Source organism: Cebidichthys violaceus, unplaced genomic scaffold, assembly GCF_023349555.1.
Source record: "Cebidichthys violaceus isolate CVI_PGR_0920_01 unplaced genomic scaffold, fCebVio1.0.p SCAF_10, whole genome shotgun sequence".
NCBI lineage: Eukaryota > Metazoa > Chordata > Actinopteri > Perciformes > Stichaeidae > Cebidichthys > Cebidichthys violaceus.
This window is the reverse complement of record NW_027176263.1, coordinates 17345113-17372863: the sequence shown is the minus strand read 5'-3', so window position 1 is coordinate 17372863 and position 27751 is coordinate 17345113. Positions and strand designations below refer to the sequence as shown.

At 44.9% G+C, this 27751-nt stretch overlaps 1 protein-coding gene across 7 annotated transcripts in view; it reads left to right on the top strand.

Annotated features, from left to right (window-relative positions):
* The first annotated feature begins 1853 nt into the window (after nucleotides 1-1853).
* Nucleotides 1854-27751, top strand: part of gbf1 (golgi brefeldin A resistant guanine nucleotide exchange factor 1) — a 68235-nt gene continuing 42337 nt past the window's right edge. For 3 of the 7 annotated variants that reach the window (XM_068728055.1, XM_068728047.1, XM_068728039.1), the window contains exons 1-3: nucleotides 1854-2296; nucleotides 4835-4939; nucleotides 7140-7206. In XM_068728055.1, coding sequence (XP_068584156.1) covers nucleotides 4844-4939; nucleotides 7140-7206 — 163 coding nt within the window. In that variant the 5' untranslated portion in view covers nucleotides 1854-2296; nucleotides 4835-4843. The remainder of the gene's footprint in view (nucleotides 2297-4834; nucleotides 4940-7139; nucleotides 7207-27751) is intronic. The other 4 variants (XM_068728008.1, XM_068728022.1, XM_068728015.1 and 1 more) reach the window with 4 other exon arrangements.

Below are 27751 nucleotides of genomic sequence, written 5' to 3'. Positions count from 1 at the left end.
GGAGACACAAACCTCCGTTGTTTAACGACTGATTGTCAGGTCACTCTGTTAGATCGGTGCTTTCTCTAAAATCCTTACTTGCATGACCGTTTATTGAAAGGACTTAACAGAGCATACCAAGGAAGCAATGAACATAGAAACTACAAAAAGCAAACACAAATACAATGTAGACATACTCCTTGTAGTCCAGTAAGAATGTACCTTGACCTCAACAAAAGCCAATTTACATGTATCGCCCCCCTAGAGGTACTAAAGGTATCCTCTGTGACGCACTGAAAGTGTTCCTGGAACCCGGGAAATTCAAAACGGCATTCACTCAAGTGACAATAGTTTTTTTTTGTTGTAATTTGTGTGAGGTTGATCCAAAATTGAGGCAAAATGTCTGAACTAATACCCGGCATTCTACTCACTAAGCAAACCGGAGCCTGAAAACACAACATCAGCAGCAACAGAGGGGAGAACTACTGCAGTACATTTACAGACAATGATAGGAAGATCATTAAGCTCATTGTACTACACAACATTTTTACTCTTAACCATCCAGCTCCGCTCATTCAGCTGAACGATGATCCCACCTGATCGTGAATTGGAGGCGTGCGGCCGGTTGTTTGTCATTAGCAAAGGTAACGCCGAGGAAACACTACTGTTCACGAGGGTGTGGTGCCTGGTGCAAATACTCCGGCACGTGGCCAAGAGCTGGAGATGTGCCACCAAAAAAAAAAAAAAGGCTGTGAGAAGAAGAAGAGCTTCAGCAGTAGTGAAGTGAAGGGTCTGTTAACGTCAGTCAGTTCTGGTGTTACAGGAACATCTGAAAGCATCAGAGAGCTGAGTGTAAACCATTCAGAGGCTGAACTCTCTGCTGCCTTTAACTGAACCACATTCAAGGATATTAAGCAATTTCCTGCATTTCTGCATTTCACTACTGTATCTTATTTCTTACACTGCTTTTTAGTGTTTTAATGACTTTTCTTAATTGTTTTTAAGTCTCCTCTTCTTTTGCATTATGTTTTGATGCTTTTAATGGTTTTATGTGAAGCACTTTGAATTACCTTGTTGTTGAAATGTGCTGTACTAATAAACTTGCCTTGCCTTACACAAGACAAAGAAAAGCAGCAAATCCTTACAATTGAGAAGCGGGATTAAATAAAGTTTGGTATTTTTACTTGAAGGTAAACTATAAACAAATTACCAAAAGAGTTGACTCATCAATACAATTCAAACATCATTTTGAGACAGATTCATCCTCCACTCCTTGCACCCTTTTGGTATGAGCTCATGAAAACACCTCCAAGCTCATACATCTAATGGCAGCTATGTTCATGTTATCACTCCTTTAGATTGTCAATAGTAACCTGTGTAAAGGCTGTATAAACTGATAGAATGCATGCATCTACTCTCTACATACAATAAACAATATTCACCCCAAAAATCACGTCATATGTTACAGTATGATTGAAACCACTGGTAGCACTGGGGCCTGGGGATACTGAAAGAGAAAGCCTGAACATCTAGTCCAGCTGTCAGAGAGAGACTGGTCTCTTCAATGGAGCTGCAGACCGTGCTGTCGTCATCAACCCGTCATCAACCCGGCCAGATTAACGTGCTACCTTTGTCCCGCCCTTATTTCTCTGTAGCATAGCGATATTTTCCTTTCGGGGAATCCCTAAGAGTCTATATGATAAAAAAAAAGTGCACAAACGCGAACACACCGTAAAAGTGTAATTGTCTGGTGTGTTCTTGTATTCTAAAGTCCTATATTACGCGTAAAGCGATGACTTTGGTGGGCTGTCAATCAAAAGGCTGTCATCATGCTAGGTTGAGACAGCAGAGCTTTTCCACGTCAGTGTGTTTACCAAGACCAGATTGACAGCTACAGGAAGGTGTTCAATTTATTCACGTATGGGGCATTCTATTGAATAGTGAATACATAAGTGGAGTTTGGACATATTAAGTTATCACGCAGTGGAATGTCCGACATTTTTAGTTGGTCCTGTTGTCGTAGTGAATTGAACTTTGGTCTTCTTCATTCACTGTTGGCCGGCTAGCCTGCTAGCTTGCTAACTAGGCTAGCATTAGCTACAGCAGGGCTCCATCTTTGGAATAGCAGCCACACACAGGTAACACATTTATTTCTAGAAGAAGCAGAAATGCCTACTTGTATACTTGCCAACAGGCGTTTTATTTTTTAATATCAAGGAAATACATGACTGTTGTCTGAGAGGACAAACACGGAAGACACCCATCCTTAGCCAGCTGACACGCTAGCTAAGCAGTTAGCTGTGAGCTTTCTGGACAGGTAATATGTGCAACACTAACCCTAATATATTGCAATGTGTTAACTCTTCAGTCCGTAGATGGGTATTAACTAGATAACGTGGGTAGTTACGTGTACTCTGACTCTGTACCAGATCACTCAGCAGTCTTAGCTCGTCGTGTGGTGGAGAGCGAACCTGTTAGCTCTGCTTTCGAGTAGACGCCACTGACTTGCTAACTTAGTTAATCTAATTAGCTAGCTAGCGACAAACCATCATCCTAGCTCACCTGACAGCTAACTAACTTAACTGTACCACCTGCCCTTTGTTGTCTGACTGTATTGTGTTGCACTTGTGTAACGTGCATTGAGAGGGTAACTATAGCTGTGTTGGGTTCGGGTTCGACATGTCTGGAGCTCTGGTACCAGATTGTCTCTAAAGGGTTGAAGACATAATGTTGTCCCATCCAGCTACAAACCAGCTGCTTGTTAGCATTCATATCTTAGAGAAGGGGGGGACGTCTTGAGATTACTCAACAACGTGTGGTCGTCATGTGTTCGTTACCAGCCTGACACGTCGGTGTCATCACTAAAGCTGTGATGGAGGAACTCGTTACCTGACTAAATGGACTGTTCCATAAACACTTACATCTGGACAGACAGATGCTGTCCCCTGACCTCTCATTCGAGTGTAGTATACGCTTCTGATCTGGAATGGGAGACGTGTATTTTGTCTACAGTTTGAATGGAGTGTATTTAATGGAACACATTTTGAGAATGAGCATAGCACAATGGTCTCACCATTCCAAAGGAACCCTGCAGAACCTGTTCATTGTGTCCTCCTACAGTGAGACAGCAGTGACTGTATGTTCGTACTAATTAAATGACGGCATTTGTTTTATACAAAGAGAGATTTATTTGTGTTGTATTGTTGAAACGTATATGAAAACAATTAAAGGTAAATTGTGACGCAGGCCATTTAGGCAGGTTTTCAAACATTTGACCGACTCGCTTGTTTTTACGGAGTCTACTGTACGGCTGCATTATTTCAGAAAATATAATATCAGACCAGGACTCAATATTACCCATTCAGATTGGAAGGGGCGGTTTAAAAAACGTAATCCCCAGTGAAGACTCATATACAGTATATCACCGTCTTTTCACCCATAAGCCGTTCACACTATGTCTCTGCGTCCGGGCCTCCGTCTGTCAGACCTCCATCCTCTTAGTATTTTGAATAGGCTGCTTACCGTGAATGTAAAAGAGCGTGGCCTCCGCCACCTAGTCTCTACATCCCTACATCTTCCTGTAAAGTAAGAGCATTATCTGGCATGGCTTTCATGACACGAGGAAGAAGGTTAATCCAACCATTTTGAGGCGTACCGCTTGTCAAATATGAACAGCATGTCGTTTTGATTTGGTTTGGTTATCCTTATTGGTTTAAGGCATTGTCGAGGTACAACGTTTGGTTGTTAGATTCTATATCCCTTTGAGGTTGATAGTTCTTAGTTTGACTTTAAGCTCGGTGACTTCATTTTCATATACTTCTTGCAGATTTTTATATAACATTAAACCTAAATGACGACTTACCCATACCTGCAAATTCATTCCAGTGTATGTACAGGAGTCGTTGTAGCCTAGACAAACATGTTTGTCATGAGAAACAATATAAGCTAGTTAAGTACCTCATATGTTCTACATAGCCTGTGTGTGTGTGTGTGTGTGTGTGTGTGTGTGTGTGTGTGTGTGTGTGTGGGTGGTTGACTCAAAGGTTTCATTCATTGATTTGTTGATCTATTGGTTGGATAATTGATTCACTCGCTAATATTTGGATCATCTGCTTCATAGTAATGTTTGCTAGACTTTAGATTTCTGGATAATGCAAGTTATGAATCAAATACATTGTCTGATAATAAAAAACAATGTAATTGCTATTATTTTGACTGATATTGCGATATGGTTTGTGATGTTAGAGGGAATGATGAGGTGTGGTGCAGTGATCTGAACCAAACAAAGATGTGTTCTAGTGTTTGTCACATGTAAAGATAAGCTCGTGTTCTGTGAGTCAAGCAGTAGTAACGATTCACCGGCATGGGAAAGCTTCTGAAGCATCGGTCGGTTCCTCCAGACGGACTCTGACTCTCTCACCGTCCTCCAAACTAGCTGTCGGCCCCACATCTCCTGAGCACCTGAGACCGTCTTCACCAGGCTGACTGATGCAATGCATTCAATGCACACAAAGAGTTTTTAAGTAGTAGAAAATGGTATTCGTCCTATTTAGTGGGTCATCCCTTTCCCCCCTCTGCCCGCTGTAGCTCTTATCATGCCCACAGGTGAACTGTGGCTCAGTGGTAGAGCAGTGGTCCTTCAAACAGAGGTTCCATGATCCATGATTTTAATGCTTAAAACAAACTCGAGGGTTTCTGTTTTGTGAGCTGGATGAGTTACAGACATTAAAAACACTGTAATAAAACAATGTATTCAAAAACAATGCATTTTGTGACTCTACAGTTATTTAAAGGGAATATAAGTTGTGCAGGTTTCTGCCAAAACCAACCGTCCCCTCCTCTGTGTTTCCCTCAGAAGAACAGCATGGTGGACAAGAACATCTACATCGTCCAGGGGGAAATCGGCACCGTCGTCGGAGCGATCAAGAGAAACTCCAGATGGAACACCCACACTCCACTGGTGAGTTCTGTGTGGTTATTTTACCTGAGGTCAGATTAGATCAGATATAAACACTGAATATGGCAAAACTTAACTTCAAACTGATCTAGTCACTCATTTTAATTTGGCAACTTCATTTACAATAAGTTCATAATGAGCGATGATGAAATGTTTTCAGGGAGAATCACAGGTCTGCATTGATATAAAAGCCACAATAACCGCTGACTCTTATCTTTGTACTTAACTTCTGTCATCCTGGTGTACATTACATTACATTACATTACATTACAGTCATTTAGCAGACGCTTTTATCCAAAGCGACTTACAATTCAGTATCTATCTACACACCGTAGACGCAGCTACAGGAGCAATTTTGGGGTTAAGTGTCTTGCTCAAGGACATATTGTCATGAGACTAGTAGAGCAGGAGCCGGGGATCGAACCGCCGACCCTCTGCTCTCCACTTAGCCACGGTCACCCCATGTAGGAGGGACAGCATGTCGTTTATTGCTGCTTCAGTTTTTCCTAATTTTGTTGTGGTGGTGTTGTAAAAATTGCTTTGTTTTGCCCTCCTATTTGTAGAAATGAAGTCAAATCCCGATACAGAAACAACTCATTAAAATGTTAATTCTCCTTTGATCGTCCCTCATGCGTATCAAGAACTTGATTGAAGTCTACCTGTTGCAAATTCATGAAGTTTGTTTAAGGGCTTTTCAAGTCTTGCAGCAGCTTCCTGTGAAGCTCGTGATTTACACCGCCGATAACTCCTTATCGAGGATATTGACCTGCCTCATTGTGCCATGCGTTGAACAAAACCAAAGACTTTCAGAAAAGTTAGAACACTGTGTGTGTCAAATGTGCAGCTTATAAAACATAGGACGACTCACTTAAAAGACCGATAAAATGAGATTTGAGAAGTGCTTTAAAAGAAAGCACCTAGCTGAGCTTGGTTGACCTGACAACAAAGGCACACACAGGTTGGTGAGGGAAGCATGTACAAGGAACTTATTAAGATCAGCCCTGAAATGTGATCGGGGCTAAAGAGGAGACACTGTCACTGATTGAAACACAAACGCTTCAATCTGACAACTGCAGGGTCCACCAACCCACTCAAGACTCCATAATCCACCGTGTCAAAAGCTGAACTTATGTCTAGTGAAACGAGAATGGAGCAATCTCCGGTATCTGCATTCATCAACAGATAACGTGACTCTGAAAGGTGCAGTTTCTGGGCTGTGATTTTTCCAAAAACCTGACTGAAAGACATTAAAAACACACTTGTTTCCCAGAGCGCACAGAGGTTGTAATAAAACATATTTTCTAAGAATTTGGCGGTGAATGGAAGTTTGTAAACTGCTCAGTAGTTGTTGTGGATGGAAGGGTCAGGGCCCGGTTCTTTGAGATGGTAGAAAAGGTCGTGTTCACTGTACTGAGCAGACGGGAGGAAACCACACCCCAACTTCTTATACAACTTACAGGGGGGGGGCATGACATCAGCTGGACCCGAGGATGGCTTCACATAAAGCACAACGTCCACCAGTTGATCCACAGAAATTGGGACAAAATAGCTGAAAATGGGACAATTGGGGCAGGAAACGTCAATAAAGGAAACGTGAGTGGAAATCTCGCCAAAAATGATAAAAACAACTCATCTACTGTCCGCTTTGTTGCAATAATTTGAAATAAATATGGACTCGCAGTGTTCAACAGTTCTCGACACGACTCGTCATCGTTCAGTGTCTCGGCATAACTTAGGCTAGGCTTATATTAGCTTATATTATATTAGGCTCCAGGCTCGCTGTCCTCTACTGTACGCCTGGCCTGTGAACGCTTGTGAAGCACAGGGTTTGTACGTCGTCTGTAGGATAGGAGTACAGGAGAATGCTTGTTTCTCTACATAATCCCGTACTTCATCGACACGCTTGCTCATGTAAACCAAAAATGTATTGATATGTGGAATGAAAGGATCCTGTCGTCGTGTGTTTGCTGAGACGCAGATAGATTGACGTGGGCGCCCAAATGAAAAGGGATGTTTCCTGTTCCTCTGCGTCACGAGGGCTCCTTCTCTCAACCGCTGACCTTTGACGTTGTACAATATTTACTGATATCGTATGATATCTGCTTTATAGCAAACGCTCAACTTAATACGTCCTTAGACTGAGCTTTAAAGTAATGAGCTGGATTGAACGTCATGTTCTCATCGTGTTTCTTTCTCTCCCCAGGATGAAGAACAGGACCCGTTACTGAACAGCTTTGGCCTTCTCAAGGAAATACTCAACACCATAACAGGTATGTGGGGCTGCCAACGGCGTTAGTCTGGACTGCACAAAGGAGGTCCGGTTTGAAAGCACCCTCAATCTGCAGAAATACAGAACATGCTTTAAGTTGGACTCTGTCACTATTGATCAAAGAGACACATGACTTGAATAAACCTCAGCGACTTAAGACTGTGATTTCAGGGATACTCCACACAAAGTGTTAGAGCTCCATACATTAGTAAAGGCTGATATAACAAAGATAGTTTGGAGCAGGATGAAGCTGAAAGCCAATTAATCGGCAGATATCAGGACTTGAATCGTATGCACACAAATATTTTCAACAGACATGACCCTCAAATGATCAGATGTGGCCTATAGTTGTGCTAGGCCTGCACTTACAGCTGGACTAATGATAACGACCAGAGCAGCGCTTTCTGCAGAGCAGCTGTTATCTTCAGTCTGAGATAGTTTCAGAGTCGGACCAAAACAAGACATTCTGAAGGGCCTTTCACTGTTTTCTGATTAAATTAATCCAGAAAATATTCGGCAGATTAATCCATGATGAAAATAACTGTTAGTTTCAGCCGTAGTCCTGATCGTAGTGGATCCTCACAGCATTACTCTCCTATAAGGGGTTTGATGGTGCAGATACCAGGGTCTGGTCTGGGTCTGGAGCAGGAATGGGTGTCCTTAGGAGTTTATCGACACTCTTATCGATACTGCTTATGGGTTCGGTTCCTTACGGGTTCTCTTTGGTTATTTAGTGAGGAAAAAAAGAAAATTGATTATGAAAAGAAGCGACGCAACTTTATTATTAATGTATGTAAACAACATGTGTTTCTTGAGCTGCATTTCTGTTCTGCTCGTTGTCCAGATGTTGTGATGAACTGCTGGTATCACCTCCCTTACTTGTGAAGGTTTTATTGCATTTGTGACAACCAGAGTTCTCAGCATCTACTGAAATATCAAACGTAGCCACACTCTGGATCTTCTTCTTCTCTCTGCCATGATGTGTGTGTGTGTGTGTGTGTGTGTGTGTGTGTGTGTGTGTGTGTGTGTGTGTGTGTGTGTGTGTGTGTGTGTGTGTGTGTGTCAGAGTAAAGCAGACAGACAGAGAGAGGAGGTTTGAGACGAGGACAACTCGCTCCGTAACCACTAACTCCGGACCTTATCAATACTCCAGGTTTTATTCATTTCTCTATTCAGGAGTAGTCTCGTATTCGGCCCTGAGAGCGTAAGTGTGGTGAACAGAAATGAGGGTGAAGAAACCAGTGGTGGTGTCTTGACAGCACCCGTTCTGCTGAGAGACCCAAGCTGGCTCCGAGTCCGATCCAGCATGCTGTCATGCCTTTGCAATGAGAGTCCTGGCAGCTCCCACAGCCCTACAGCTCCAGTTGTAGAAGCCGTGAGCAATGGGGAAAGATGCAGCACATGGAGCTGCACAGCCTGAGCCCCCACCACTGCTGCCGTCCTCCAGGGAATGCCGCTGCTGCTGTGAGATGGACAGGCACTGCTGGCTGAGGAGGAATCCAGCGGACCGGTGAACCCTCCTCTGGCCTGTTCCTCTCCTATAACCCTTTCCCTTTAGCCCTCATTTCACCAAAGGCCCACGCTCCTCTGTTACCTCTACTTGAACCGATTCCATTACAGTTACTGTATTTGACCAGAATGGAAGCTTTTGTTTTTTTTAGGGCATTTGCATGAAGTAATGAGTCCATGTCAAGGATGTTTGAAAGCCTTGTTGCATCCTTAAGCCCAAATCCCCCGTGCACCCAGTCTCTGAAATGCTACATCCATGCCCTGATGAAAGACAAAATGGAGTTTAAATAACCACAGTGGAGCCCAATTCTGTGCTTGACAGACTGATCAATTTGTTTTGTTTTCGCAGCAGCATAACAACCTAATAGAGCTCTCTACAGAAACGCATTTTGGTAGGAAGTGTTGCGGGTGGGCTGAGTTTTGCTGCTGCTTTGAGGCTTCGCTGAGGCCCAGCTGTCTGCTTAATGAAAGCCCGGTAATTCCATTCACTCTGGTGTGTAACCTCCGCTGTCTCTAACAACTAAAGCCAGCCAGCAAAAGAAGTATGAATTAGTCCCCACAAGGTTTCCCAGTCCGTCTTATTTCCTCTCTCCATATTCCTCTGTCGCTCTCTGTCTAGCTGAGGCTCTCAAACTGTGCTGGCGCTCCTGTTGTGTTGTAGCTGCCGTGATTGACAGGACCATGTGCCACAGAGCTGGAGAGTAGTGCAGCTGGAAGTATATCATCTGCAGTTTTAGTTGGGTAAATATAGCAGGGAGTCTTGTCAAGCAGAGAGATAAATTGTTCTGGGAAAGGAAGTCTTGTCTCCAAAATGTAAGGTCCTCCGCTCTGGACTCCTGAACAATGAGAGCACAGTTGAAGAAGCCGGGCCGACGGCGGGCCATGTGTTGTGACGCTTCAGCTCCACCTTGTTCGGTCAGTCAGGGTAATCGGCCCCAGGAAGCAGGCGCCTTTTCCTCTGATTCAAATGGGACGGTTTGGATCGAGCCTGGTATCTAATGCCCCATCGCTAACCTCATTAGACCCAGAGAATCGAGTGCTTTCCACATCTGTCTTTAAAGAGTAACTGCAAAACTCTAAACTAAACAATATGTCTGTGTTTTGATGAAACGCATCAATGCTGCCGTTGATATTGACATTTCTTAAATTCATAATTTCATGGTTGAATATGGCTTAAAATGCCATCTATTAACTTAAATCAGTCCTAATCTTCAAGGCCAGTTCTGAGATACAAGAATGCATTTATTATTTTGACTTTTTCTGTACCCACTGTGTAGCATCACAACACAGCACAAGGCTGTTCTTTCCTTTCTGTGGACTTTAAAACTACTACTACTACTAATGTGCTACTACTATTAGCACATTATTATATTATTTATTCATCTCTCTGGTTAGCTACAGCCAGAAGGAGAGCACATTTATCTCTCTGGTTAGCCACAGCCAGGAGGATAGCACATTCATCTCTCTGGTTAGCCACAGCCAGGAGGAGAGCACATTCATCTCTCTGGTTAGCCACAGCCAGGAGGAGAGCACACTCATCTCTCTGGTTAGCTACAGCCAGGAGGAGAGCACATGCAGCTCTCTGGTTAGCCACAGCCAGGAGGAGAGCACACTCAGCTCTCTGGTTAGCTACAGCCAGGAGGAGAGCACATGCAGCTCTCTGGTTAGCCACAGCCAGGAGGAGAGCACATTCATCTCTCTGGTTAGCCACAGCCAGGAGGAGAGCACACTCATCTCTCTGGTTAGCTACAGCCAGGAGGAGAGCACACTCATCTCTCTGGTTAGCTACAGCCAGGAGGAGAGCACACTCATCTCTCTGGTTTGCTTTGGCTGAATTTGAGTTGCTACAGCCGGGACAGTTTGTCTCCGAAGCTGGTCCTCCTTTTGTCCTTCTTTTTTAGCTGACCATATATTACAAAGTTTTGAGTGTCACAATTTTTACGCTCAAACTTTCGAAACGAGGAACGACAAGAGCTCTTGAAAATGTCCACCACTAAATGAAGCTCGGTACCATTAAACCCATAGACAACTCGATTGATTGATAACTCCGCCTTGTTACTTACGTCCGTATGTTGTGTCTATATACTGTTCATCATTTCATATTAATATTATTCAGTTTGTATGACACCTTGTGGTGTGACATGAGCTCATGAGTAATGGATCGTTAGCTGATGACATGAGAGGCTGTGTCGCTCGCGTTGCGTCTGATCCAGGCACTACACTGGAATTTCAAACAAGCAACTGACGGTGACAGATTTGATTTGTTTGATTTAATTTGTTGCTGCACAGCATGAACTCCCATTATCAACTACCGAATAAAAGGATGCAGAAATACAGAGAGTGTCGTTGTATTTGGCTTTCTAACATCCGCCACATTGTTTGGAGCCGCAGATTGAGTCTTTGTCTCTTACGTGACATTGACAGGAGGTCTCTGCCGTACGGGATTGTCATCACACAGACAAATCTGTCTCAATCTCTTGTTGAATAATTCTGTGGCTTTATTCTGCTGCCGGGCTGTACCTCAGAGAGCAGAGAGCCTGAAGAACAGCCTTTCAGTATGACATACATTTTATTTCCTCTCCTGCTCACCTATTTCTTTTTTTCAGAGGCACCTTTTTATCCAGGAGTCACTGAGCCTCAGCTTTTTTTCAAATCTTCCAGTGTTTCCTTCGACCCTCCGCTCCCATCAACCCCCTCTGCTGCAGCGAAGGTCAGATTTTTGACAAGTCTGCAGAAGAAACAGTCTTCTCCTAAATCCCTTCATTTTTATTCATACAAATACAGGTTTAGAGCCCCTTGCAGCCCCCTAGATACAAAGCCAGAGTGGCCTTTTGACTGACAGCTTTCTTCTTTTCATCCAAACACTAACGAAATTCACAAGCACACCTCTAATTGACTCGAATCACCAGCACAGCACCAGAGGTAGACATCAGGGGGCATGGCCGTGGATTTGCAGAATGAACATTGCGGAGGATGATTTGATTACTCTCCAGCTGACCTTTTACAACAATTATCCTGCTTTCCCCAAAGCAGAGCAGAAAGCAGAGCTAATTTGGCATGGAACAGTAGAATTATGACAAAAAAAATAATATATTTGTAGCCACGTAGTTTGAGGCCTCAACATGTAACGGCCGTCGTATGAACTCGTTGGTTGATTTGCTGTGTTGCAGTGAGGTGAAGGCGCTCGGTGGGCCCGGTATAACGATACTTGTGTTTTGAAAATGTTCCCTTTTTGTTTTCACACAGCCTAATCCATCCATTACTGACAACCTCACTAATTCATCACATTTGACCGTCGCGTCAGTCATCAAGAGAGAATGCACACATGCCGCCTGTGTCAGTGTTATTTCAAGGTGAAGCCTGAGTGTGTGTGTGTGTCGTCTCGGTCCCCAGCTGTGGGCGGGCGGGCGGGCGGGCGCTGGCGGGCCTCCGGGGGTTGCGGCCCCAGCATTTGGGATCTGGTTGTGGCCTTTTACCCTCTCGCCCCTCCCTTCCTCTTCACGGCCACCTGATCTTCGCACATATATCACTCCCAATTGAACCGGCAGAAGGCAGCTGGCAAAAGCTGGAGAAGAGGAACCATAATTCATGTCGCTCAGCCACTTATGCAAATATGTTTACTCACGAAGGCATTCTGAGGAAGGAGAATCTGCCTCACGGCGATTCTTCACATGTCGGCCGCGTGGCCCCGGTGTCCCGTAGCTTTAAGCATGAGGTCACGGGTTAAATTCTCAGGCCTGCTGTCCGTGTTATATTTACGACACGGTCAGAAGACAATAACCTGTCACTTTAAAGTCTGGTCAGATCCACCTAGCATAGCGCCTACATACATTAATGCTGATGATTTCTTTACGTTACTGAGTAATCTGCTTGGTTTCATCTTCTTGAATAATGAAACGTGCCGTTCACACTTTCTCATATTCATGTCGATGGCTTCAAATTGCTAATTGTCTAAATGCCAAAGATATTCAGCGTCTTGTCTTAGAAGACAAAGAGAATTCATGCTGATGGTGGACCTGAGTGTGTCCCAGTTTAGTCTAGAGGAGGAAGCCTGGTACACAGTGAGAATATTGCAAAAAAAGCAAAACAAAAACATAAAAACTCTGTCAACGTTAACGGACTTGATAGCAATCAACATCATGATGAAAGGCGTGTGGGAAAAATGTATTTGTTGCACTTGAGTTTACAAGACACAACAAATGTGGATTTTTACCTTTTAAATTACTAAATATTAATCTTGTACTGTAAGATTTTTCCACTGTTATGAAATAGGCCTTAACTAATGATTAATGTGGCTAATAACTCACGTAGCAAATATATTTTGACTTCATTTTTTTGGTCAATAAAATGTAAGAATTCCCGTGTTAAGTTCTCAGAGCTTAAGGTGACCCGAGTGTTAGTTCTGTCTGACCAACAGTCCAACACCGGACATCCTCAGGTGACGATGTGAAACGAGGAGAAGCGGCAGCAGCGCCTCCCGTTTAAGAGGGAACAGACTGGTACCATCGGAGATGTTCTACAGAGTCACCTGTTACTCTTTAATGAATCAAACTGAATGCCGTGGCCTGGCGTCGTATCACAGAGAATATAAATACTAGCTGCATCGGTGTGCAGCTGTGATTGATGGTTGATGGGCGGCGCCGTGGATTATACAGGTGTTATTCAGTGCGAGCCTTTGGCCTACTGGCTGTAAAAGCCCCCCATCAAAAGAGCTATGATTAATAGGAGTATCTCCCCCCCCCCAGACAGGCCGCCACCTAGTACTGGTTAGTAGCTGTAAATCTGCCCAGTTAACAGTGCCCTAACCGGGGACTGACAGGCAGGGCTTAGGCCCGGTGTGAAGAGGGGATGCAACTGTTGTACTGTTTCAGAGGCTCTCAACAATGTGCTGAGTGGATGGAGCGTCCCAGCAGAGGGCTATTAATCATGCCGGCTGGGGTGTCTGTCCGTCCGTCGGGTGGGAGGGGGATCGGGCTCGGGCACGGACAGAGCTGAGGGCTAGATGGAAGAGAGGGTCCAAGGTGCCGCGGAGGATACGGAGGTGCTGACAGGAACAGTGGGCAAGATGTGAGCAAAACAAACTAGCCCCCATGAGCACCGAGAGAGAGGAGGAGGAGGAGGAGGTGGTGGTGGAGGAGGGCATGGACACACTAAAGCCTCCAGCAAGCAAACACCAGTTTCCACACCATTTCTAAAGAATCTTTGATTGGTCAGTCAATCCCTAGTGCTTCTTGTCACCATCTAAACTCAGTCACTGGTGGAACTGTTTAACCTGATTGCATCGACACAATTTACTGCTCAAGTCGTGATTGAACAGAACTCACTCGGAGGCTTCAGAACCGTACAGGAGTCACGGTTCGGTGGGAGTTTGGTACAGTCAATAAAGATTAGGGATATAATAATAATAAGGATCTGTACGTCTGGGTGATGTAGTGGCATGTTTGATGCGTTTTATTCCCATTCTACTCCAATGCTGGAGCAGTGCCGAGCACACGCAACTGTCTCTCTGTTGCTGGTGCAGCTGATTGGAAACATCGGGTGGGTCTTCTCCGGATCCGGCATTTCGTTTGAGCCCTCCATAATGTGACTGACTCTCGTGCCAATCTATCAGATGTTGCTGGACAGCACAGCTACAGGTGTCCAGGCACAACTCTCACTTGTTAGATTTGGTTCCACGGAAGAGAAAACGCACTAAACTGCCCGTTGTCATTCAAGCTTCATCTTTGAACGTACTTGTCGTAGTTTTACCTTCCAATAAAGCGTGAGCTGCATATTCCGACCCCTTTGGACTTGTGTTTAGCCGTCCATTTCTCTTTTCCAGTCCTGGCCCACTGAGTCAGACGGATCGGTTCAGGTCTAGACCTTCTCCGTGCTGTCAGCTGGGACTGGATGGTGAAGATTTAGTGTGTTCCTCTGCACAACATGGATTCTGTTTTAATGTTCTGTTAAGCATATTCTTACGAGGTGGTAATTGGGGTTCAGCCCGACCCACACCCACCTCACCGTAGCTTACTGCAGAGCTAGAGGGCTTTGAGTTAACTGCTGCTTTAATTACTCACACTGAGCTCCAGGCGTTTATATAAGGGGGGGGTTTGAGGAAGGGTCTGAGATGCATCAACACCGTTAGCCCCCCGCTCATCACCGGAGGTCTGCTCTAAAAACAGGCTGGTGGTCTGCACGTGGTGACATGTTGATTGGCCGCACAAGATCGACTATACAAGCTGGTATTGACAATTTCTGAAGACGCCAGGTGTCGGTTTTCAACGTACAAATGAGCGCGTCTCTAAGTTTAGTCAGTGAGCTTCTGGATTATTTTGACACGTCTTAGGTTTTCTGATAGTATACGCGTTGTGTTTTTATTTTAAATCTAAGCCTCTGCAGTGATTCAGGTCGTCGTCACTGTTAAATGAAACGACCTAAATCCATATCATTTGTTGAGTGGTGAAGTTTATTCTTGACGTTGACAAAATGACGTTAAATGAAGAGACACTCATTGTTCTCCTTAAAGTGACTCGTTGCCATTGTCCCACTGATGTTTGTATGGAGTCCAAGTTTCATCGTTTCCCTATTCGATGTTTTCAATCTGTGGCTCCTTATATTCAAGGACTAGACGACGATGTCCGTCTGTCCGTCTGTCCGTCCATCTTGCACATTGTCTCCACAGCAGGAGCCAGTCAACAGTGAAGCCATGCTTCACCTTAATACAGGTGGACATCCCCATCCTGCTGTAAACCGTTAGGCCAACATGTTCTACGTTTATCAACTATTTTGGAAACATTGAATTGAAATAAGAGTATCGTGATACAAGCTAAAACTAGTCTTTAGACTTAACAAAGGTTCATTTCATTTTGGTGTTGAAAAACAAATCTTGCTAGCGTGAAATCCACTTTGCTTAGCGTAGCTTAGCGTAGGAGTTTATTGCTGGAGCACAACCCAGCATAAATAAGGCTGAGCATGCTAATGTCACAGAGCTGTACTTTGACTTGTCAGGGTATTATGTAGACAGTGCATAAGTCACGGCTGGTTAATGGCGTCGCCACCATTCTGATGTCTGGTATGTTGCTACGCTGGTGGTTGTAAAATGTGTTTGTGAGAACGGACTAAAATAGGTCCTTTAAATCCGTAGCCCTGCAGTTCCATATTGACAGTTCTACGGGGTGAAGTCCTGTAAAGTGGGCTTCTCACCGCCCTGCTGATCATTACCATAAACATACAGCGCTCTGCAGCGTGAATCACAGTCGACGCTGAAGAATCCAGGACGCCATTTATAATCTCCTGAGTAGAACAGCAAAGCTGCTCAGATCAAAGCACACAGTCCACTAGCTGTGGAAGCAGTGCTGGTGTAGAGGTTTTGGCTGGTGTGTGTGTGTGTGTGTGTGTGTGTGTGTGTGTGTGTGTGTGTGGGGGGGGGTTGTTGTGGTAGAAAATAAGGGCCCATATTAGTATTTCGGAGAGGCACCGTCTTGCTGTCTTGCTTGTGTGGCGCTCACATCCTTAAGCCTTCGGTGTCTCAGTGTGAATCCCACACTGCCTTGATGGACTGGGTTAATAAACCTCTCAGCAACCATCCCTCCCACACACACAGGCAGACACACCGAGCACACACACATGTGGAGTCTCTTGACACACGCAGCTGCTTGTTATTTCATGCCCCATAAGGGTGCTGTGACCACGGACATTGTAATACACATATCCAATTAGCTAAGCATTGCATCGCGCATTGCTCTCAAGCTGGGATTCTCACAGTTCCATACATGCTCTCTTGGGCTGGACTTCCAATGTTACTTTCTCATCACTAAGTAGTGCTTTTGATTTGGAGTGTAGTTGTGTCACTTATTTGAGCAGATTGTAGTGTGTCTTGTTGCTTCATGTTGTTGTTGTGTGTGTTCTGTTTCTTATTTAGCCTTTATTTAACCAGGATAATCCCAGTGAGATTTTGAATCTCATTTCCAACGTGGATCAATATGACGTGTCCTCTTTTCATTTTCATCCTCGATGTCTACAAAGACGTGTTGTTCTCCACTACATTGACACAAATCTGCAGGATGGACTAAAAAACTGCATTGAGTGCATTTTAACTGGTAGCCAAAATGATTCATTCAACCTAATTGTTTTGTACTTAAATGTTAGCAACACTCAGAGCACCTGAAGTCACATCATAAACAAAAAGCTATTTATTAAACCCAACATTGAAATATGTTCAAAGCCTATCATGAAGTGATGCATGGGTCAGGCTTTTATAAATAGTCGGCCCGCTTAGAGAGCCACTCCGCACCGCCCGACCCGCAGAATACGTGTTGTTCATCCGGTTCTGCCCCGCAAACCACCCTCTATAAGCATCGTAGCAGCGCGGCTGTCAGGACTGAGAGACCAGGACACCTGCAGGGAGCGTCTAGAGCTGGAGTGGACCAGAGTGGACCAGAGTGGACCAGAGTGGACCAGAGCGGACCAGAGCGGACCGTCTCCCTCGCCCACAGTAGTGGGACGATGTAGGCTAAATAGTTGTTATTGTTGAATAGCAGCAAAGCCATCGCCCTTCATTAAAGAGATGAGAATGGATCAAGAAGCACTTCTCTTCTTATTGAAGTAACACCAGCAATCGTCCGACCAATGAGATATTTGACTGACAGACGACCGGAGGGCGTCAACTCTTATCATTTTTGTCTTCCAAATTACTATTCGGTTTCTCTTCATTGACTGAAATAATAATGAGAAATAGTAATGCATATAGCCGTAGTTTTTGTGCTCAGAGGTCACTTTTTTGTGTAGTTTTTATTCTAGAAAAAGGTTGTCAACTATTTGCCGGCGTAGCTTCGGTGGCTGAAATGAACACTGACGACATGCAGGCTTACTGAACATGGCTGGGCTGATTCGAGTGAAGTCACTTGACGAACTCTGCACAACATCCATTGGGTTGTCATCCCCCTCCTGTTGGAGTTTGGAACAGGACACTGGCACAAAAGCACTCGCCTCTTGAGTGGACACCCAGAATCAAAAAAAGCCGTCCTATTTCTGGGCTGCAGCTGGGGCTTTGAAACGAGTGTGTGTGTGCCGTAAAGGTGACATGGGTCAAAAATGTCTTGTTGAGGGATGGTGGGTAGAGGACGGTCCTGCTGCTGGCCGTGTTTGAGGGGCGATTAAACAACTGGCCATATTTCACAGCGCAAATATTGAATGAAAAGGAGGTGACACATTCAGCAGGAGTGCTTCAGACCTGTTGACGCACCCCTTCTTAAATAGAGTGGGATCAGGGGAGGGAGCCGAGCGGGCCGGTGTGGCCCGGCGCAGCTGACGACGAGACATGCTAACAACCCGGGACAAAAAGAAGGTGTTGATTGCTCTGCCAGCAAAATAGACCCGCCGAAATGTACGACCGTGTTCACTCCCTGTTCTCTGGCCCACTGTCGCTTCACAGCTTTGGTTCCGCACAGAGACGAGGGTTGTAGAAATCTGAATGTCTGATTTCACATAGTGTTACTTGGTTCTCTCCCAGTAAATCATGGTCCAGCCTATTTTGGATTAATTATCAGCCTATTAATAATACTGTTTATAGGAATTTGAAAATAGCTCTTCTGCTTTCAATCAATCTCTTTGGTGTGAGTGATAACATCTCCATGTAGACTCAATGTAGATCTAGAGATCCAGGTCCATAGGAGCCGCGTCCTGGTGCTAGCTTTAGAAAGGCTACATATCAACAACACTCGGCTGTTTTCACATGGATCCATTCATCAATGGTAGAATGGTACCATTGATGAATGGATCCAGGATCACAGGACTCTCTTTTGCTCAAACCTAGTGAAAGGTGATGGACATCCCTGATGTTGAATTACATTTCAATGTATTTTAATGCTAAGATGTTGGCCGTGTTACCCAGAGAGTTGGGTAGTCTGTCCAGCGCCTGTGTGCACGAGGCAGCTAGCAGCCATCCCAGCTATGCACATTTGTCTGTGTTGGTTTTTACTCTAAGAAGTCCTGCTAAACTGGCAGGAGGAGGGGGGGGGGGGGGGGGGGGAGGCAGCAGACGCAGAGGTCAAGGGAGAATGAACTCCTGAACTTCTGGGCATCAATGTTAAAGTCAATGATAGGTCAAACTAATCCAGGGCTCAGAGCGCAGATTCCTCTCAACTCAACAAGACAGATGTATTGGTCTGGGCTTCATACTGCGTGTACTCCGAGACAACAGAGTACATGACGACTTCTGGTACAGTAACGTCTGTACTTCATACCGGGGCTGATCATTTTGAGAGAAGGATACGTCAGTGATTTAGTGACATAATAAAGGAAGGGATTGTGATTTAACGTTGCTCAGTTGAAGTAGTGAGAAGAGCTCATTGACTGGACGTGTTTGGATGCTTCCCACACTGAAGCCAACACACATGAAGTAATGGATGCTTCCCATAGACCACTGATTGTGTTGCAGAGCAGTGCGTCTGTCATCAGCAGGTTAAAGAAAAGGACACTACACTGTGGTGCACTAAAGAGAGCCCACGCCGGTATAGACAAGCCCGTTTAGTTCATTCATTGATTTTACACAATTTAAACGATAAAATAAAGAAACACAGTTCAATAATATCACAGTGCAGGAAGAGACAACAAGCCAACTGGGCTTATCTGAAGCCTCCACTTATATGTTATAATTTTACAATATTACAGAGAACATAATATGAATATGCATAAGATTGTTGTGATGGTGTCTTTTCTCACGTAGTCAGTCCGTACACCACTTGGGTCCTGAGTGGAATATCTATAAATAATGTTGCGCAGACATTCATGACCCTACATCGTCCACTGATTCAGCTTTCTGACACCTTTTGAGTAGTAATGAACCTAATGGCTTCAATTATAATGATCTTTTATGCTACTTTGTTAGGGATGGACTGATTCAAATGCAAATCCAATACTTGTATTTACCTAAATGTTGATCTGCCACATCACAGCTGTAGACTACTAAATCTGGCTCAGCTTTCACCAGCTACCTAAACACTGAAGGTCCTTGTTCACAAATATTCAGTTTACATTCTGACTCCCAAAATTGAGTTCCTCCGCTAAAGGGAAGACGTGTCCGTCTGCTCTGAGGCACAGAGCGGTGTTAGAGGTTCATTCCTCACAAATGAACTTGATGAGCACAGATTGTGGCTTGCAGACAGCTAACAAGGGTTACTCAGTGAATTCTCATTGTTTATTAACAATATTAGTGACAGCTGAGCTCTGAGACACCAGGCCACTGCCGAGTCTGAGATGATGGGGAACCAACAGAACTGTAACAGACTCGTGCTTTCCCAAAGACACCGATATGTCATATTTTATCTGTACGTTACGTCAACAACGAACACATTGTTGTCCCAAAACAACGCTATGTTGGCTCCAGTACATTTAGAGGAAACGGAACCGTATCTCTTACCTTAATCTTTATGAATGGAGACTCTGTGGTCTAACGATGGCATAGCCGTCAGCGCTGTCGTAAAGGAGAGCAGCGCTGAAACTCTTTGATCAGCTTCATTTTGGCCAATACAGATCCATTTTAATTATGAAAGGATTGTCCTCAATAGCAAGCAGTAGTAGTATTTTAAGTGACCTGCAGCTTTTACTGCCATTACCCTGAAATAGTAATGGTAATGGCATCATTTTAACAGCACCTTTCAAAACAAAGTTACAAAGTAGAATCCACAACAAGACATATAAGAAGATACAATTATTATAAATATTACAACAAATACTGAAAATATAAAATATATAAGTTCGTCAGGTAAGGCACCCAGACTAGATGAGGTGATGTTAATGCTGCTAGTTCAACTGCAGGACATGTTTGGACATCCCATTTCAGAGAGCTAGGACATAATACAGGAGACACTGCTGTACCAGGCTTTATTGACGCACAACGTTGCATGAAATTGATATTATGTGTAGGTATGTTTTGCCCCAGGGGTAGCATAGGAGGGGACCCAAAATAGAACCCTGGGGTACCCCACAAAAGAGAGGCGCACGAGAGGAGGCGGCATCTCCGAACAAAACAGAGGAGGGACGGAAAAGAGCCAAAGGAATGACGTCAACGTAGTGTTTCAGAAGGCTGACATTGTGGTCCACTCTGTCGAAGGGGGAGCTGAGGTCGAGGAGAAGGAAGGTGGAGGAGAGACCTGCGTCGGTGGCCAGCAGGAAGTCATTGGTGACGACATGTCCTCACAGCCCAACACTGTCGTTGGTGGCTTGTGGTGAGCTCCTCACCTTTCATCCGTGTGCTCTAACTTAGTGACATTACTTAGTGTACTAATACACGAAACCGACACGGTCAACGTGGTGAACATTGCCATTGTGAGCATGTTACAACCACAACCATTTTCATTTCCACCTTCAGTTTGGTTTTCTTTACAAAGACTATTACAGCATCACAGGTGCCACCATCACCATTTCTTTGCTGGACGTTGTGACTCTTCCCCACCACAGAACTGCCGGTGGACCCCCGATGTAGGCTACAGCTGTATAGCTGCTACTTCAGTAGAGTCGGTTGCCTCTGAATGGATCTACGTGGCCATTGTTGGACAGATTGTAAGAGGATCTCATCAGATGTGATAGTTTTGTTATATTATCACCGTATTTGTGAATTAGTAGAAGTGGCGTCTCTTGCCAGTTGTTTCTGAAGAATCCAGTGGATTAAGTCAAGGTGTGGTTATGGTACGTGTATGTATATATATATATATATATATATATATATATATATATATATATATACCCTACATCCATGCACTGTGTTTAGCCACACAGACGGTATTTGTCACTTACGCCCACAGACACACTACCCATGCCATTTTCTTTAAAGGTGACAAAAGGGATAACCAATTGTTTTTCTGTTTATCAGAGGTGACATGACCAGTGGCGCAAGGGGGCGAGGAGGCCCTGTGTTGCCATAGCTAAATATACATCCCTGACAGCTCCATAATAGGTTCCAGGAAGTTCAGTCGAAAATAAAAACAAAGCAACATTTCTAGCTGATTGGCTTTGAAAGGCCGTTTTTCCTTGCTGAATGGGAAAAATGTGGACTTCAGCATTCCATGGCCGTGATGCCAGTCGGATTGGATAGGCGCAGCCTTGCGTGTGCAGAACGAGCTCGCTGTGAGGGAGACGCATTGCACTGCAGAAACCAACTTTATGGAAAATAACATGTCTACATGTTTGAAAGAGCTAACGGCAAACCAAAATCACAGGAATAGCTTGAGCTTTGCACATTTGCCAGTTTTGTGTTACACATTATTTTGAGTCTTTATCCCAGTCCAGTGTAATTCCCAGACATTTATTACGTTGACACTTTTTGCAGTGTAGGACATTGAAGAGTGTGAGGCCCACCATTTTGTGGTTTGGAGCTAATCCTTGTAAAGTCTGTAGCGTAAGCCAAAATAGCTGGAAACCAAATACTGTTGGGTATCTGTTCACGCTAACGTTTTTTTTATTTTTTTATATATATATACACGACACCAACGATTTACCAGCGATGCAGGGAGTAGCGAGTTTCTCTTCTCGCTCGGTGATCCTGCAGGCAGAGGTTAGCTGAGAACACGTGAAGGCTCGTTGACGCCTGCTGCACGCTGTTCATTTTTTGCTCTTCAACATTCTTTTGTGAGAGCGGACCACGAGACAATGTGTTTACAAACACCTACGTCTCTGTCACTTTTCAGTGCAAAATCTGGTCCCGAATTCATAAAGATAATGCACTCCCTGGATCCCATCCCATTTGCTCAGCTGTCTAACATTACCCCACAGTATCTGTGAGGAGCCACTTACTGCAGCATGGTTTAGAATTACTGCACTCCTGGCAAACCGCCTCAGTATTAGACTCCGACACCCCTTTACTAAATGATGTTTGTATTCCATCTTTTTTCCTTCTTGCCTCTCAAGTTTGGTTAAATTATGTGCTGAGAGATGTTTTATGACAAACAGCAAGCCCTGGGGAAGTGCACTTTATACATCAGTGAAAGTGAGCTGCCATGTGAACAGCAGTGAAGTGGCTCGTGTTTTTTCTCCCCTCTTCAAGCACTCAGCCTCCTCCTCGAGTTGACACGCTGAGGAAACTTGGATCTGGCAGAGGAGAAGGCCGCACCGTCGGAAGGCTTTGTAACTCATCTATGGCTTTTGTTAGAATTTGTACGTGGATGTACAAATGAGAAAAGCAAACAAACAAAACAAAACGCCTGGTCAGTTTCTTGCTGACACCTCCTTTATCTATAGGTGAAGGGCTGTTACAACAGTGTGACTGTCGGGGGGGGTGGGGGGGGCACTATGCTCGGTTAGATCCAGGCCTGTTGCCCCCCGAGTTTCCCTAAAGCTGTTTCTAGTATGGCAGACATGCAGGCCCACAGGGGAGTCATTTATGACATTTGTCGCCTTGGTCTGCTAAGCCGGCCCGGGACATCTCCAACCACTCCTGAGCGGGGCAATTCACTGCCCCAGTGGGGATAAAACCCGATAGGCTTTAATGTCACCCTGCCTCGGAGCCTGTGTGGCATCAGTCGTCAGAAATGTCCCCTGTAAGCCTCTGCTGTCCGAAAGTCACCATGTGTTGCTATGGGGAGGGCGAAACACGTGACGCTAACGCTTGCGCATGCGTGTGTTCTGTGGAAAGAGATCCAGCGCATTGACACACAGAGCTCAATCTGAAGCACAGAACTACACGTTCTCCAAGCTCACCTAGAAGTCCCAGCACAAAGAGGGACGAGAGGGACAAGAGGGACGAGCCCCCATGTGTCCTGACCCGGCTGCTACGCCGCGACAAATACTGAAATGGACTCAGTGAATGACATTAAATTTAAAATATTTACTGTAATGAAAAACAAAACGATTTGTCCAAAAATAATCTTCCACTTATAGCGATCAATTTGACCGGGACACTATCAGCGGTTTGTATGAATTTAATACAAATGTGTCTTGTTACGCTAGTGACATCAACTGTGGGACAAAACGGAATGTAGCTTTTCACTGCTGCCGTTTTTTCCTCATGTTTTTATTAATTATTCATATTTTTATTTACTTGCTACTCTGTAGTTGGTATCGGCTCTCATTCTGCTGGATGGCTGGTGTGGCTCAGGAGTGGTCGCCGAGTGGAGCTCGAGGCTTTCAGCTGTGTATGCTCAGCCTCACATTCTGTTTATTTGGGCGTTGATCCCGGCCATACAGAGCGCAGGCTGAGGTGCTATATGTAGGGGAGGCTCTTTATTAATGTGTGTGTGTTGCTCCGGACTAGCTAAACGGCAGGTAGTCCTGGACGTGGATCATCGGCCGGGCCTTTGGCAGTGATCAGCATGCAAAAGCGACATTGTAATGTAAGTTTGCCTTGTTTGGGAAGTAGCTACATAGCTGCCGGCCAGGGGAACCCTTAAAAGCAGCCACCCCCTCAGCCGAAGGAAAACTGGAACAGCCAAGATTAGTATTAATCCCTCTTAATGCTGCGGCTCATAATATAGTCATTAGGTGACTTTAGACTAAGCCATCCTACCTAACTGCTGCCATTTATTAAACACACACAGAGGATTTGCTGTCAGTGCTGGGTGGCTATAAAGCGAGCATCGTGTCTAAATGCAGTAGTATCAGCCTGTTGGTGCTGATGAGATGAGCTGTGGTTACATTCATGAGAGGGTGTGTACGCTGAGGCAGAGATGACCGGGCTCTCCGCTGAGTCCTCGGGAACCTCACATATCTTATTTGTCAGTAACATAGACCTGCTTCGAATAAATTACATGTCAAATCCAACTACATCTCCATCCAGACTTTAGAGCTTTCAAGGAGCTAAACTACCTTTTCACGGTTAGTTCCTCACTCTGTCCTGAATCTGAAATGCCATCGAACACGCTTCCTGGACTTCAGAGCACACGGGGACTCCTCTTAACTTCAGGGCTTATCTGTTGATGTGTCGGCTTATTGTCATCCTCAACCAGCCTCAAGAGTAATTAAAGCCCCACCGGTGATGGTGCAGCTGGCTGTGATGTGAGGGACGTGGACCATGGCCCTCAGACAGCTCAGTGGAAGTTTGAAAGGCGTCCAGTCTGGAGGAGGGCCAGAGTTTTGGAACTCTTGATGTACCTGCTTGAGTATATCTATATTGATATTGATATTGATATATGGAAGCAGGTATCAACTAGGATATTGTCTGATCACGTCATGTCTGATGAGTCATGTTGCATCATAGTCACATTACTACTAACTTTACTATTCAATTCAATGTTATTTATAAAGCCCAATACCACAAATCACAAATACGACGTCCTCTGTCCCAGGACCCTCACATCGGAACATTTCAAAACTCCCAAAATCCCCTTCAATGGGGAAAAGCAAGGAAGAAGCTTGAGGTCGAGCACCAGAGGAGTCCTTCTCCCAGGATGGACACTTGCTTATTAAAGTGATGTTTCTCTTCCCCTTTACTTTGGAGAGTAGAACAGCCAGCTTTAATGTTGATCCTGTCGTCAAGTCACTTCTGGAATTACCGGCCATCAGGGAAGTTTGTCATTTCAACGTGTGAAAGTGACTCTCGATGAAGAGGCGTGCCGACGTCACCGGAATGATTTCTACGTTACAAAAGGTCTGATAAGAGATCAGTTGTCTGGGTCAACACTTACCTGCTGTCCATGTGATCCTGTTGGCCATTGTAGCCTCGTCTTCTGCTTCTTTCAACAGGAGTGACGCAAGACGTCGTCAACCTTCTCAGAGTCTTTTTGAGTTTGGCCATTCTTCCGTGATTTCGGTCATTAGCGAGAATCGTTGCTGACGTAATGTTTTTTGTGTAAACTGAAGGTCCCAGGAGTTCGGCTGGTTCTGTGTTGACTATCAAGTATGCCACATAAAGTTGGTACTGTGTGGATATCTGAAAACTTTGGCTTAACCATTGATAATAACTACCGGCTCACATATCAAGAATGTTTCGCCATTTACAACTTGCGTCGTTTTTTTCCGGCAACGCAAAGAACCGAGGATTGTTGTTGTTGTTTCAGATGTCAGTACATTTCCTAGAATTGAACGTATATGTCACGCTGACTTTAATATAGATGTAGAAAGCAGTCTAAATAATGACAAACGCTGCAGTGTGAGCCTCTGGCAGTGGTGCATTGTGTCCTGTGTGAACGCAGCACACTGGGCCTGTACAGTGTGTGCTTTCTGGAATCCCTCCGGCCCCGTGGGAATGCCATTAGTGGGAGCTGAAGGAGTGCAGCAGGTGAAACAAATAAGGACGATAACTCCACACACCCTCACACCACGGCTTTGTCTCTTTGTTCGCTGCCTGTTCCTCTCTCTCTCCCTCCACATCTGACATATTCTTGCCTGCGTTCTCTCATCACCTCGTGTCCGTCTACGTTCCGGGTTTCTTTGATGCCTCTTTGTATCCTTGTTGTGGAAATGACGGGCTGGAACAAACACGAAAGTCTGACCCCGACTTACTGAGTGAGTGATGAAGACGCACATTTTGGTCGTTCAAGTGTTGGAGTTTCCCCGTCGGCCGTAGCTCTGTCAACATGAATAAGAGCAACGGCCCCTAGTATAGCTCGGTTCATGCTGAAGGAGGCGCCGTGGTGAGCTACGAGTGTGCACAGAGGAGCCTTATCTGTGGCGGAATTCTCCGAAGCGCCGGGTGGCGTTCAAACAAAACATCCGGTGAAGAAGCAGGAAGTCAACGAGTGTTACCAGAAGAACGCCGTAGACCCAACCTCCGCTATACAGCTGCTCAAAGACGAGGAGGAAGTCATTGTAATCTCATACTATCATATTATTCTGCTGTAAAGGAAGGAGTCAAGTATTTAGAACAACAAAGGTACTCTAATAAAGTAAAGGTTGAATATCTTGTGAACGATTTGATTGATTTAGTCATATGTTGATTTTTATGATGTCCTGTTTTTGAGGCATTACAAAATGATTGAGCCAGCTTTCTAAAAGTCCTCTCCTTCATTTGGGAGGCCCGATGACATCACTTCTGGTGATCAGTCATCGCTCTCTGGTTGGCAAACAGTGGGTGTTCAGCTTCTCAGCGGTCTGCATGCTTTTGCTTTAGAAGTGGGTTCATTTGTAATTTCCGTGTCCAGTTCAAAGGCCTTTGCTAATATCTGCCAAAAGGACCATATTCAGTGAATTTTGTGTGAGTTATTGTAACGGCGCTCTCCAGTTTTGTCTTGGCAAATTCTGTCTTGTAGTTGCTCTGCGACCTCACCGCACTCCGTCTCTCATTGTGGATTGGCGGTTCTCATCAAGAGGGGTGTGAAATCCAGTCGGAGCCCCGAGCATGTGTGCTGGTTTATCCTGCCGTATGGATGCCATCTGCGGCTTAACCCTCTACTGTACCCAACCTCTAGCCCTCCAAACCTCATTACCCCAATGTGTGCCTCCTTCCCTCCTCCTGATCCTGTCCTCACCCCCCCCCCCCCCCCTTTCCTCTCTCCCCGCCCATCATCTTAACCAAGACACATGCTGACATTGGCAAGGGTACATGGTTAGAGGATGGGATGGAAATTGTGCGTCTTGCTCTCCACTGTTTGTTTTTCTGGAAATAGAGGTGATAATACGAGCCCGCCTCATCTGAAGGGCACGTCACTGTGACACTACAAGCAAACACTTATGCATCAATATGAAATGGAATGATTTGGATTGGATGGCTGCACTCGTGGCAAGGCAGGTCATTTGAAGAAGTGTTTAAAGAGTTGATGTTTTGTCAGCTTCAATGAAGGACAAAGATATTTAACCATGAAAGAGTATTCCTGTGAGGACTGCTATTTGACACGAATGAAATCCCGGTGAATTACTTCTTTCCCCTCCTCTGCAGCCCACATTGGTGTTCGTGAGCACTTCCTCAGGTTTGAATTGAGCACGATAAAACATCCGTTATTTATAAGTACACTGAGCGTAAAGTATGTCCATCCATCACGAGGGGACAGCAGGCTGTGGAACACATTAAGTGGAATAATGTGGCCTCTGTGCAAAGTATGCAGCATAGAAAATACATTTTATGTACAGGATAACAGGTGCAAAGCAGCACAGTGGCTGGCAGGCTCTGACCCAGGCAGGGTTTGGTG